Here is a 13,913-nt window from a genome sequence, read left to right as displayed (position 1 = left end):
CTTCGGCAAGGATTCATACAATTCATTGATGAAGTCATCAGGAACAACAAAGAAAGCAGTCTTGCATGCCTCCCAGAGTTCATTAACATTCTTGGGTTTCGTCTTCCATGCTTCGTCTTTCATCCTACCCCAGACATGCTTAATGATGTTCATGTCTGGTGACTGGGCTGGCCAGTCCTGGAGGATCTTGATTGTAGTATGTGATGGAGCACCATCCTGCTGCAGAATTTGTCCCTTTTTATGGTTAGGAATGTAAGAGGCAACTAAGATTTGTTGATATTTCAGACTATTTATGTTGCCTTCCACCCTGCAGATCTCTCGCACACCCCTATACTGGATGTAGCCCCAGACCATGATTTTGCCACCACCAAACTTCACTGTTTTCTGAAAAAATCTCGGACCCATGCGGGCTCCAGTAGGTGTCCTGCAATATTTGCTGCGACTGTGGTGTAATTCAATGGAAGATTCATCTGAGAAATCCACCTTTTGCCACTTTTCCAGCGTCCATCCTTTTGACAGGCTATGGGCCTTGGCAAATGCCACACGGTTTTTTAATTGTCTGCACCCTGAGAGAAATAGTCTGAAATATCAACAAATCTTAGCTGCCTCTTACATTCCTAACCATAAAAAGGGACAAATTCTGCAGCAGGATGGTGCTCCATCGCATACTTCAATCTCTACCTCAAACGTCCTCATGGCAAAGAAGATCAAGATCCTCCAGGATTGGCCAGCCCAGTCACCAGACATGAACATCATTGAGCATGTCTGGGGTAGGATGAAAGAGGAAGCATGGAAGACGAAACCCAAGAATGTTGATGAACTCTGGGAGGCATGCAAGACTGCTTTCTTTGATGTTCCTGATGACTTCATCAATAAATTGTATGAATCCTTGCCGAAGCCCATGGAAGTCGTACAAAATATTAAATTTGGATCTCACAGCACCACTACTTAATTCGCTTATGTTATGTAACGTATTTTTGTATTTGAAGTATATTTTTTGTGATTAGGCGACAAAACTTTTGTCTTGCCAAAATTTGACCTCTATGTCTTCATTAAATGATAAATCTTTTTTCAGTGAAACAAATATATTTTTGTACATTCAACCTCATTTGGGAGGGTCTTAGCTTTCATATGAGCCATTTCTGAAACCAAGTGAATAATTAAAAGTCAGGTTATTAGCAATTGCTTCTACAAAATGGATAAGCGACAAGACTTTTGTCAGGGACTGTAAATGTACTCGAGTGTACCGATACTAGAACAATGTGAACTGCACGTATTTGTACTTGAAGTACATGTAGATGCCTGTATTGGTACTAAGAGCACATGTACTTTCGGGTACCTGTACCACAAGTACATGTAACTGTGTTTACTTGTACTACAACAATGAACTTACATGTATTTGCAATTCAAGTATATGTACTTCCATGTGCTGATACTCCAAGTGGATTGGAGGTCTAGCGTCAATGGCAGCCAATGAGTCAAATGAGTTCGATATAAAGGGTTAACCGTTTTATCATACCTTCAGCCTCGTCGGCCATGAACTGGAAGGTGATCTCTTCATCCGGGTGCACGTTTCCCACTTTTCTACATGTTTTGTGACCCGCTTCTTTCTCTCCTCTCATACGCCTGCAAAAAAATCATATGATTAATTTTACCCTTTGATGCCTGAATTCACGTTAACCCCTCAGTGTCGATATTTATATAAATATAATATATAAATATAATATATAAATATATATAAAATAAAATAAAAATCTTTTACTTCTATGTTTGCGTTCAAGTAGATGGTGAAATACAGTTGAGAAAATTAATTAAATTACATCATAATATAAATAATAATAAAGATAATGTGTCTGTATATGTACAGTGGGGCAAATATGTATCTCGTCAACCATTAATTGTTCAAGTTCTGCCACTTGAAAATATTAGAGAGGCCTGTAATTGTCAACATAGGTAAACCTCAACCATGAGAGACAGAATGTGGAAAAAAACAGAAAATCACATTGTTTGATTTTTAAAGAATTTATTTACAAATCATGGTGGAAAATAAGTATTTGGTCAATACCAAAAGTTCATCTCAATACTTTGTTATGTACCGTTTGTTGGCAATAACGGAGGCCAAATGTTTTCTGTAACTCTTCACACGCTTTTCACACACTGTTGCTGGTATTTTGGCCCATTCCTCCATGCAGATCTCCTCTAGAGCATTGATGTTTTGGGGCTGTCGTTGGGCAACACGGACTTTCAACTCCCCCTGTAGATTTTCTATGGGGTTGAGATCTGGAGACTGGCTAGGCCACTCCAGGACCTTGAAATGCTTCTTACGAAGCCACTCCTTTGTTGCCCTGGCTGTGTGTTTGGGATCATTGTCATGCTGAAAGACCCAGCCACGTCTCATCTTCAATGCCCTTGCTGATGGAAGGAGATTTTCACTCAAAATCTCTCGATACATGGCCCCATTCATTCTTTCCTTTACACAGATCAGTCGTCCTGGTCCTTTTGCAGAAAAACAGTCCCAAAGCATGATATTTCCACCCCTGTGCTTCACAGTGGGTATGGTGTTCTTCGGATGCAATTCAGTATTCTTTCTCCTCCAAACACGAGAACCTGTGTTTCTACCAAAAAGTTCTATTTTGGTTTCATCTGACCATAACACATTCTCCCAGTCCTCTTCTGGATCATCCAAATGCTCTCTAGCGAACCGCAGACGGGCCTGGACGTGTACTTTCTTCAACAGGGGGACACGTCTGGCAGTGCAGGATTTGAGTCCCTGGCGGCGCATTGTGTTACTGATGCCTTTGTTACTGTGGTCCCAGCTCTCTGTAGGTCATTCACTAGGTCCCCCCGTGTGGTTCTGGGATTTTTGCGCACCGTTCTTGTTATCATTTTGACGCCACGAGGTGCGATCTTGCATGGACACCAGATCGAGGGAGATTATCAGTGGTCTTGTATGTCTTCCATTTTCTAATAATTGCTCCCACAGTTGATTTCTTTACACCAAGCGTTTTACCTATTGCAGATTCAGTGTTCCCAGCCTGGTGCAGGTCTACAATTTTGTCTCCGGTGTCCTTCGACAGCTCTTTGGTCTTGGCCATAGTGGAGTTTGGAGTGTGACTGACTGAGATTGTGGACAGGTGTCTTTTATACCGATAAAGACTTAAAACAGGTGCAATTAATACAGGTAACAAGTGGAGCCTCGTTAGACCTCGTTAGAAGAAGTTAGACCCCTTCGTCAGCCAGAAATCTTGCTCGTTTGTAGGCGACCAAATACTCATTTTCCACTCTAATTTGGAAATAAATTCTTTAAAAATCAAACAATGTGATTTTCTGTTTTTTTCCCACATTCTGTCTCTCATGGTTGAGGTTCAACCATGTAAACCCATCTAAAAGCCTTTAATTTTCTCAAAATCTGACAGTGCGTCTTATAATCCGATGCGCTTCATATATGGATCAATATAAGTTAATCATGGCATGACATTCCCTTTTGTGCAGCTTCATCTAGTGGATGCATAACTCAACCCCAACCATTACTCTTACTACTACTACTGCGCCTTATAATGCAGTGCGTCTTCTATATGAAAACAGTTTTAAAATAGGCCATTCGTTGAAGGTGCGCCTTTATTCCAATACGCCTTATAGTGCGGAAAATACGGTATATTTGTTTAAGTCAGTGCTAAATGTAACATCTAGTTCATCTTACAGTGATTTGGGCAGTATCAACGAGACGGTGCATTGCGTAGCTATGGTGTTGTTGTCGATGATCTGCTCAAATTCAGATTGCAGCATCCTGGGATTTGCGATCACCACCTAATGGACACCGAAACGCCTATTAAGTGATCAAATCAGATGGAAAAGAAGTGCAAAAGTGAAATTTCTTACTTTTCCTCCGGTACGATCAGCAAGTTGTCCCAGTTCATCTAATCGGCAGTCGGTTCCCTCGATTGAGAGCACTGACACGGTTACGCTAGGAGAAGCATAATGTTTCATAAAGTGAAGCAAAAAAAATTGAAGCACAAGATCCATTTGGATGAGGTGGGAAAAAGTATAATTCGACATTTTTGGGAAGAAAATTGGGTTGTTTTTCAACAACCAAACATTTTATGATTGAAAAAAAAAGTTTGATTTATTGTTTTTTATTGGTCAGTTTTCAGGGAAAAAAACTTTTTGTCTACATTTTTAGTGGCTTTGTTGGGGGGACTATTAATCATAGGACTATTTTGTTGAAAACTTAAACAGACTGTTTTGTACCCTCCCCCTAAAAAAATATAATTCAAACTTTTGGTTAGGAAAAATGTTTTTTGTGAATAGAACCTTTTGTGTAAAAAAAAAAAAAGTGTTTACAAAAATTATGTTCAAAACATTACTTTCTTGTTGTTGTTTTTTGATCAACAAAAACATGTTTTTGTTTTTTTTTAAAAGTGTGACATATTGTTTTTTGTTTGTTTGTTTTCAGAAATCTGATATTTTATCAAATACAAGTAAACTTTTGCATGCTTTTTTTTGTTGATTAGATTTTTTTTGATTGCTTTTTTTGTGGGAAAATTTTGTTGAAAGAAAAAAATACAACTTACCAGATATTGACCCCCCCCCTTAAAAAAAATATAATTCAACCTTTTGGGGGTTTTTTTTGTGAATATAACCTTTTGTGTTAAATTTTTTTTTTTTATTATGTTAAAAACATGGGGTTTTTTTGGTTAACAAAAATGTTTTTTTTTAAAAGTGTGACATATTGTTTTTTTGTTTGTTTGTTTGTTTTCAGAAATCTGAAATTTTATCAAATACAAGTAAACTTTTGTGTGCTTTTTTTTTGTTGATAAATTTTTTTTTTGATGGCTTTTTTTGTGGGAAAATTTTGTTGAAAGAAAAAAATACAACTTAACAGATATTGACCCCAACCCCATAAAAAATTATAATTCAACCTTTCGGTTAGGAAAAACGTTTTTTTTTTTGTGAATAGAACCTTTTGTGTAAAAAAAAAAAAAAAAAAGTTTAAAAAAAATTATGTTAAAAATATTACTTTCTTGTTGTTGTCTTTTGGTCACAAAAAAATGTTTTTTTAAAAAGCGTAATGTATTGTTTTTTGTTTGTTTTCAGAAATTTATTTGATATTTGATCAAATACAAGTAAACTTGGATGTTTTTTGTTGATAAAAATATATTTTTAGGATGGCTTTTTTTGTGGGAAAATTTTGTCGAATGAAAAAAACACAACTTAACAGATATTAACCCCCCCCCCCCCAAAAAAAAATAAAATTGAACATTTATGGCTAGGAAAAAAAGGTTTTTTTCTTTCTTTAAAAAGAAACGGCAAAAAATACTTTTTGGGGTCAATTGTTATTACTTAAAAACAAATCTAAAGTCAGATTAACTCATTGGATGTTAGCCAAACCATTGCTAATGTGTAAACGTTTTAAAAACCATGGCGACCTGTCACTCACTGGAAAAAGGAAAGACAATTGTAATCCAATACAATGTTTTGGAATTATGAGCATGATCACGGAACAAATGAATGAGCAGTATTTTGAAATTACCCCTGATGAGCAGCACGTTCACCCAATTTCTGGTAGAAAATAGTGGACGACAAGAGCGTCCGCGCGTCGTTGTCCTCCACTTCTAGATTCCCTAACGTCGTGTTGGCCTTGCCGTCTGTACAGATGATTACCTTTTCAGAGATGGAGTGAGTATGACTTAAATTGAGGAAAACTATCAGGTCGGCGGGTGACGCTCACCTTGGAGCCGGGGTGTCTGGACGCCATGGTGATGGCGACCAGAGCAGCCGGGCCAAGCGCTGTGGTGCCCTCTGCTGATAAACTAGGAAAAAAAACGCACAAATGTGAAAAATCCTCAAACAAAGGAAATTTTGTGGAAATCATTGAATTATGCCGTAGGTGTCAAACTAGCAGTCCGGGGGCCAGTTCCGGCCCGCCACATTATATCGTGTGGGCCGTAAAAGTAAATCATATGCACTGATTTGATGTTTGCGGCTACAGAAATGACAGAATATTTATTTTTCAGGGTCTGAAAATCAAATTGTTGTTGGATTATCTTTAAATACCCATACTTTTTGAGCAGAATTCTAGCTTTGTATAGGCTAATGTTCCTATTGTTGAAAGCACAAAGGTGTGTAATAAACAACTAGCACATTTATATTTTGCATTTTGTTTTCTTACTGTATCGAAAATGAACCGAACGGTGACCTCAAAACCGAGGTACGTACCGAACCGAGATTTTTGTTTACCGTTACACCTCTACAATACAGCAATAAAAAAAACTATGTTTAATTGAATTTTTTTTTTTTTAACTAAATCAAACATCAAAAATGAAAAATAAACAAGAAAATATTTCTTAATGAGGATTTCGACAATTTGGTCGCTCTTACCTCGTGACTTGCTGCTCCAGGAAATCTTTGGTGCTTGACAGCGGTGGCGGAGTAGCGAAAGCGGACGCGGCCGCCTTGAGATTGTCGCTATCTATTAATTCATCCGCTTGAAGGACGAGTGACGGAAAATCTCCGTAGCCGTGTACCGTCACCTAACGCACATTTGCTCAACTTTCAGGCACATACTACACAAAACTACAACACATACTGTGTATACACTGTGGAATACAATTTGTTATGTTGTACCTCATAGTTGAAGGTGATGAGCCCGACCGGTGTGTCTGGCTGTTTTCTGCTCAATTTTTTCACGCAGAGTAAAACAGCTTCCTGGACAAACTGCAATCAACAAAAGTTAAATATCACACAAACAAAATACTGTACATATTTAGGGTTGGGCATCGTTTGAATTTGAACGGTTCCGGTTCCGATCACGATTCCACGTTTCAATTCCAGTTCCAAACGATTCTCAATTCCGATTCTCTGAATAGGCAGGGTAGAAAAAAAATTGCATCGTTTATATTCATTTCTTAACTTCTCAATTAATTTTTAAATTATATAAATTTTCAATTAACTTTGCAATGAATTTCTCACAGGGCTATTTTTAACTTATGTATAAATTAGGGCTGTCAAAATTATCGCGTTAACGAGCGGTAATTAATTTTTTAAATTAATCGCGTTAAAATATTTGACGCAATTAATTGACGCAATTAACGCACAAATGCCCCACTCAAACAGATTAAAATGACAGTACAGTGAAAGGTATACTTGTTGTGTTTTTCGGAGTTTTGCCGCCCTCTGCTGGCGCTTGGGTGCGACTGGTTTTATAGGCTTCAGCACCCATGAGCATTGTGTAAGTAATTATTGACATCAACAATGGCGGGCTACTAGTTTATTTTTTGATTGAAATTTTTACAAATTTTATTAAAACGAAAACATGAAGAGGGGTTTTAATATAAGATTTTTATAACTTGTGCTAAAATTTATCTTTTAAGAACTACAAGTCTTTCTATCCATGGATCGCTTTAACAGAATGTTAATAATGGTAATGCCATCTTGTTGATTTATTGTTATAATAAAGAAATACATTACTTATGTACTGTATGTTGACTGTATTGATCCATCTTGTGTCTTATCTTTCCATTCCAACAATAATTTACAGAAAAATATGGCATATTTTATGGATGGTTTGAATTGCGATTAATTACGATTAATTAATTTTTAAGCTGTAATTAACGCGATTAAAAATTTTATCCGTTTGACACCTCTAGTATAAATGTCAGTCTTTTAACTTGAATATGATGAAGTTTCTTTCCACAGAAGTGCACTTTTACAAAGATATTTATTTTTTAAAAGCTCACGGAGAAAACATTTACCGGTACTCATATTCTTTTGCCTATGTTTTAGTGTGTCTTATGCTGCAGGCATTTATGGTATTCCATTGTTTGTTTTCGTTGGTATTTGTACATGTTAGTTAAGGGCTGACATGGGGAGTGTTGTGTCCTTTGATCTTAAGTTGACTACTGTTTGAGTTTTGATTTATTCCTAAACTGATATATTGTTCATCCGTCCACAAGGTGTCACTATTGTAACTCCGGACACTACAGGTTTTCTTTGGTTTTGCTATGTGCGCTTGGCTTCCCCTAGTGGTAAATTACTTGAATGAGCAGCAGGCAAAAAGAGCATTACTTTAATTGGAAAAGAATCCTTGAGGTTTACAGACGCTACACACCTCCTCTGCACAACATATAGTTAGGAACCCTTGATAAAACAAAATCTGTAAGTTTGCACGTTTTAACAGAGGGTCTGATATCATATCAGTGTATTTATTCTGTTACTTTGTTGTAATTTATGTGAAGCAAAGCAACATGCTTTTGTACTAAGCTAAATTAGCCATTTCATTTGATTTGCTCATGACGGAGCTAGTCTTCATGTGGCTTCTTCTTCGTGGTGTTTGGCAGTTTTTTTTCCCGGTCGGCCGTCAGGGCATCGAAACTTGGACTTGAACTTTTAAAATTTGACCGGTTCCGGGAAAATCAGTCCAGACTTTTTTTTTTTTTTTTGCCCAGCTGGAAAAATGCAGGTCTAAAGGGTGTTAAATAGTGACACGTTTTTTAAAAACAATATATAGATTCTTGGCAGGAGCATATGGATAAACTTTTGGGCTACAAAGTATCGCGGTATAGCACCTTTTAGATATACAGTGGTATGAAAAAGTATCTGAACCTTTTGGAAATTCTTACATTTCTGCATAAAATCACCATCAAATGTGATCTGATCTTTGGCAAAATCACACAGATGAAAATACAGTGTCTGCTTTAACTAAAACCACCCAAACATTTATAGTTTTTTTTTTTTTTTTTTTTTTTTAAATGAGGATAGCATGCAAACAATGACAGAAGGGAGACAAATAAGTAAGTGAACCCTCTGCTGAAGGAGACTTACAGAGCACTTGAAAACAATTTTTACCAAACATTTTAAGTCAGGTGTGTGCCCGATCAATGATGAGTGGTTTAAAGCTGCCCTGCCTACTGTATAACACATCTGGTAAGAAATGTCTTGATGAGAAGCATTGTCTGATGTGCATCATGGCTCGGTCAAAAGAGCCGTCTGAAGACCTGCGGTCAAGGATTGTTGATTTGTATAAAGCTGGTAAAGGATACAAAACCATCTCTAAAACGATGTTCATCAATCGACAGAGAAGTTGTCTAAAAATGGAGAGAGTTTGGCACTGTAGCTTCTCTCCCGAAAAGTGGCCGGAAAAATGGAACAGCTCACCAACATCAACACCTCATCCCCACTGTGAAGCATGGTGGAGGGAGTATAATGATTTGGGGCTGTTTTGCTACCCCAGGGCCTGGACAACTTGCAATCATTCATGGATGTTTTGCAGGAAAACCTGAGGCCTTCTGTCAGACATTGAAGCTAAAAAGAGGATGGGTGCTGCAAGAAGACAATGATCCAAAACACAGAAGTAAATCAACTTCAGAATGGTTTCAGAAGAACAAAACAAATGTTCTGGAGTGGCCAAATCAAAGTCCAGACTTGAACCATATTGGGATGCTGTGGCATGACCTAAAGACAGCGATTCAAGCCAGACATCCCAGGAATGTGACGGAACTACAGCAGTTTTGTAGAGAAGAATGGGCCAGGATTAGTCCTGATCGATGTGCCGGACTGATCTGCAGCTACAGGAAGCATCTAGGTGAAGTTATTTCTTTCAAAGAGAGAGGGCACAAAATATTAATTGTTATGGTTCGCTTACTTATTTTTCTCCCTTCTGTCATTGTTTGCATACTATCCTCATTAAAATATGAAAATCTATAAATGTTTGAGCGGTTTTAGTGAAAGCAGACACTGTATTTTCATCTGTGTGATTTTGACAAAGATCAGATCAAATCCGAAGGTGATTTTATGCAGAAAAGTGAGAAATTCCAAAAGGTTCAGATACTTTTTCATACCACTGTACAGTATTGTCACACTTCTGTATTGTAGTGTAATATAAGTACTGCATCTAATCGGGCTGCCAAAGACCTTTATTCTGAAAATCAACTAATCACCAATTCGGCTAATCGGTTCATATATAAATCCAGTTGTTTAGTATATACAGTATTTCAAAAATCAGAAATGTTGATTGTAATTTTCTTTTTTTGTATTTTGTTTTTTTAAAATGATAATGAATTAAAAGATGTTTAAATAGATTAAAAAAAAAAAAAAACATATGGCGGAAAACACTCAGGTGGCTTGAAGTACGATAATTGTCCGATATGCATGTGTGTGTGCATCATTGGTAAGCTTAAAATCTCAATTTTCTAGAGGAAGAAAAATTTTGAACAGGAGGGCATTAAAAAAAAAAAAAATGTAAACAGCAAAACCCTATCTGGAGGTGAGAGCACGCAAGAGCAGAATTACAGACGGCATGACTTTAACAAGATATTATCGCGCACTTACCTTGTTTCGGTCCACAAATTCCATGTAGCATGTATCACTGAGTGTCAAGACACAGCTGTGAATGGCCACAGCTGGATTCATTTGGGATTTTATGGGTGAAACACGGTAATATAACAAGGGTCGCGATGCAGAAATTGCAGACATCAAGGAATGGTCGAGATGTTCTTTTTCATATATTTTACCCTTTTAAACGTTTTTTTTTTTTTTTTTTTCAAATTTTCTTTGTTTGGATCGATTATTTATCATCTAACATATCGGGGAAAATGCGACAGTAACAAAAAAAATACAATTAAGCGATAGTTATGAGGTAGATATCCGTGACTTTTTTACAGACGCCATTTTCTTCGTTGTTACATAATTTGTTTAAAAGTTTTTTTTTTAAGTTGTTTTTTTTTTTTAAAATGAAATATGAGACATCAATTAATGATTCTTTGCTAAAAACGACAGACATTTTTAATAATGAATATAATTACCGGTAATTACCTTCGTTTCATGGCTGGGTTGAAGCAAAAGCGGTTGCGGGACGTCTGCAAACGGGGGTTTTCAGGGTAAAACGGACAAATTAACAATAGTTTGGGGGCTTAATATATATTGTTCTATCAAACACAACAGTTGTTTTGGCTTAAAATACAGCAGTTTCTTTTAAGGAGGAGTGCAAGAGCAGAAACTGTTTATTCAGTCTTGTCTGTGTTTTCTGCCATATATATATTTACTTTATATTCTTATGTTTTAATTACATAAAAAAGATATGTAATAAAAAAGATTTCCATTCTTAACTCAATGTTATAAAAATAAGTTTAAATTTCTTTTTACCTTTTTTTTTTCTCTAAACTGGGGCTTTACCACAACATGTACCACTTTGTGTGCAAGTGCATGAGCAAAAGTCCGATATTTTGCAATATTTTGGCCAGATTTTCAGGTATTTCATCATCTGTGGTCCATCATATGAATGCCCGCGACCTTCGAACTCCTCGGGGTTTGGTTTTCCCCCCTCGATTATGCAAGAAAACAATTTTCCAAAAGAGTAAATATTAAACTGGCTTTTGAGTAATAAAAACACCAATTTTGGACATAAAAAAGCTCACTCAGAGGAAGAACTGCAAATCAGTGAACAACATGAAGACCGTCCTTGCCGCCCTACTCGTCTTTGCGCTCATCAATCAAGGTGACCGACCGATTTGCCTGCCATTGACTTCAATAGACGTCCAGTTCATTTAAACTGGCATGCGTTTCAGTCCCGTTGACGGTGCTATATGTCCAATCCATTTTGACTGGGAGAGGGTGACGTTCGTTTAGTAAAAACCTTTATATTTTTTTTGTCAAGGTGAGGCCCTGCAATGTTAGTGCGGAGGATCGCGACAATGTTCTGGACGGATTGAGGACTGCTCTGCTGACAGTGATACATGTATCAGTGCCGTTTATAATCCCCGTGAGTGGTTTGTTAGTTAAATTGTTGTCATTATTCATATCTATATGAAACGCGAATTTCCATTTAACCAATATACAACAAAAAGCATTGGAGAAATACACAAGTATATTAATATAATTAAACATTTATATATATATATATATATATATATATATATATATATATATATATATATATATATATATATATACTGTATACTAGGGGTGTCAAACGATTAAAAACTTTAATCGAGTTAATCACAGCTTAAAAATTAATTAATCGTAATTAATCACATTTCAAACTATATAATATACTATAAAATATGCCTTATTTTTCTGTAAATTATTGTTGGAATGGAAAGATAAGACACAAGACTGATATATACATTCAACATACTGTACATAAGTACTGTATTTGTTTATTATAACAATAAATCAACAAGATGGCATTAACATTAACATTCTGTTAAAGCGATCCATGGATAAAAAGACTTGTAGTTCTTAAAAGATACATGTTAGTACAAGTTATAGAAATTTTATATTAAAACCCCTCTTTATGTTTTCGTTTTAATAAAATTTGTAAAATTTTCAATCAAAAAATAATCTAGTAGCTCGCTATTGTTGATGTCAATAATTACACAATTCTCATGGTGCTGAAACCCATAAAATCAGTCGCACCCAAGCACCAGCAGAGGGCGACCAAAAAAAAAAAAAAAAAAAAAAAAAAACAAGTAACAAACGCACATGAAACTGTGCTGTCATTTTAATCTGTTTGAGCGGGGCATGTTCGTTAATTGCGTCAAATATTTTAATGTGATTAATTTAAAAAATTACCGGCCGTTAACGCGATAATTTTGACAGCCCTAATATACACACACACACATATATATATATATGACATATAAAAAGTAAAAATGCAATAAAAGAGAAAGTAGAAAAATTAATTAAAAATATATAATTAACGATAGAACATTTTAAAAATTTAAGAAATAACGTTTGAGAAGAATATACAAAATAAAAAGGAGATATTTATTTATAAATTCCTCCTTTTTATTTTGTATTAATCATAAAATAATTAAATATATATTTTTAATTTATTATGTTTTTTTTATTTATTCTTTTTTCCTAATTATTTTTTTTATTGGGGATTAAAAAAAAAAATTCAGATAAATATAATTTTCTATATTTAGTATTGTAAATAAATAATTTTGGGGAAAATATCAAACATAAAATGCTAAATGTTTAATGATTAATTGCTTTTATTATTCAATAACTGAATTGAATGTATGTTATGTTTTATACTATATTTTTTCATTAATTTCTTATATTTACTTTTCTTAATTTTTTAATCTTTTGGGGTTTGTCTTATATAAGGATTTTCTAATTTGTAGCAGTATTTAATTTTCTATATTTGGTGTTTTTTTAATTAATACTATTTTTTCATGTACATTACTCACTATGTATTCCTCCAATGCTTTACATATTACTCTTTCGTTGCCATTGACGGCGCCAGACGTCCATTCCATTTGAAGTGACGGGGTGCTTTATTTTCCACAGCGATTATACCCAGCTACTTCAAAGGCTGCTATACGAAGCATGGCTGTGATCTGTTGAGTCGCTTCGCCACCGTTTCCTGCTGTGACAGCGACTTGTGTAACAGATAAAAGTCCGTGGATGGAATCCAGCCCTTCTTTACCTTTTAGTAGCTGAATAAATACATTGATGACCTATGACAGGTGTTGTCTATCTTTTAACTCCAAGTATCACCTCCCAAAATACTCGCACTTACGTCAAAACAGTTGTGTAGTAGGTCAAAGTGTTGTTCGATTACAAGTCAATATTGTTTAACTCACTGACTGCCCTTGACTGCAACAGACGTCCAATTTATTTGAACTTGGAAAGACTGACAGTGATTGTTCAAGCCATTCGTTATGGACTAGATTGGACAACTAGTGCCGTAAATGGCACTGATAGATGATCATTCACAGCCTTTCCTCCCAGTTTAAATGAATTGGACATCTATCAAAAGGCAATCGGGCAATAAGTTAACTGTGGTTCACTTCCTGTACATTTTGGGGCATTTCAGCGCCCCTTCCTGTACATTTTGATTCCTTTACTGTTGATTTTACGGCATTTGTGGGTCACTATTTGATCATTGTTCTTTTCCTGTTGATTTTGGG

The 13,913-nt window shown here is 35.7% G+C and overlaps 1 protein-coding gene and 1 long non-coding RNA gene across 4 annotated transcripts in view; one reads left to right on the top strand and one right to left on the bottom strand.

Annotated features, from left to right (window-relative positions):
• Positions 1-13,913, bottom strand: part of si:dkey-9k7.3 (circularly permutated Ras protein 1) — a 40,392-nt gene that overhangs the window by 11,530 nt on the left and 14,949 nt on the right. For all 3 annotated transcript variants that reach the window (XM_057825653.1, XM_057825651.1, XM_057825652.1), the window contains 7 exons: positions 6,625-6,714; positions 6,379-6,530; positions 5,729-5,810; positions 5,531-5,661; positions 3,880-3,964; positions 3,701-3,807; positions 1,520-1,626 (listed from right to left, as the gene is read on the bottom strand). In XM_057825653.1, the coding sequence (XP_057681636.1) occupies positions 1,520-1,626; positions 3,701-3,807; positions 3,880-3,964; positions 5,531-5,661; positions 5,729-5,810; positions 6,379-6,530; positions 6,625-6,714 (754 nt within the window). The remainder of the gene's footprint in view (positions 1-1,519; positions 1,627-3,700; positions 3,808-3,879; positions 3,965-5,530; positions 5,662-5,728; positions 5,811-6,378; positions 6,531-6,624; positions 6,715-13,913) is intronic.
• On the top strand, positions 11,332-13,466 carry LOC130909332 (uncharacterized). The gene is made up of 3 exons (XR_009061731.1): positions 11,332-11,491; positions 11,651-11,755; positions 13,291-13,466. It is a non-coding gene; the product is annotated as an uncharacterized LOC130909332 (long non-coding RNA).

Source organism: Corythoichthys intestinalis, chromosome 21, assembly GCF_030265065.1.
Source record: "Corythoichthys intestinalis isolate RoL2023-P3 chromosome 21, ASM3026506v1, whole genome shotgun sequence".
In the NCBI taxonomy this organism is placed as follows: domain Eukaryota; kingdom Metazoa; phylum Chordata; class Actinopteri; order Syngnathiformes; family Syngnathidae; genus Corythoichthys; species Corythoichthys intestinalis.
The sequence above is the reverse complement of the archived record's forward strand: the minus strand, read 5'-3'. Positions and strand labels throughout refer to the sequence as shown.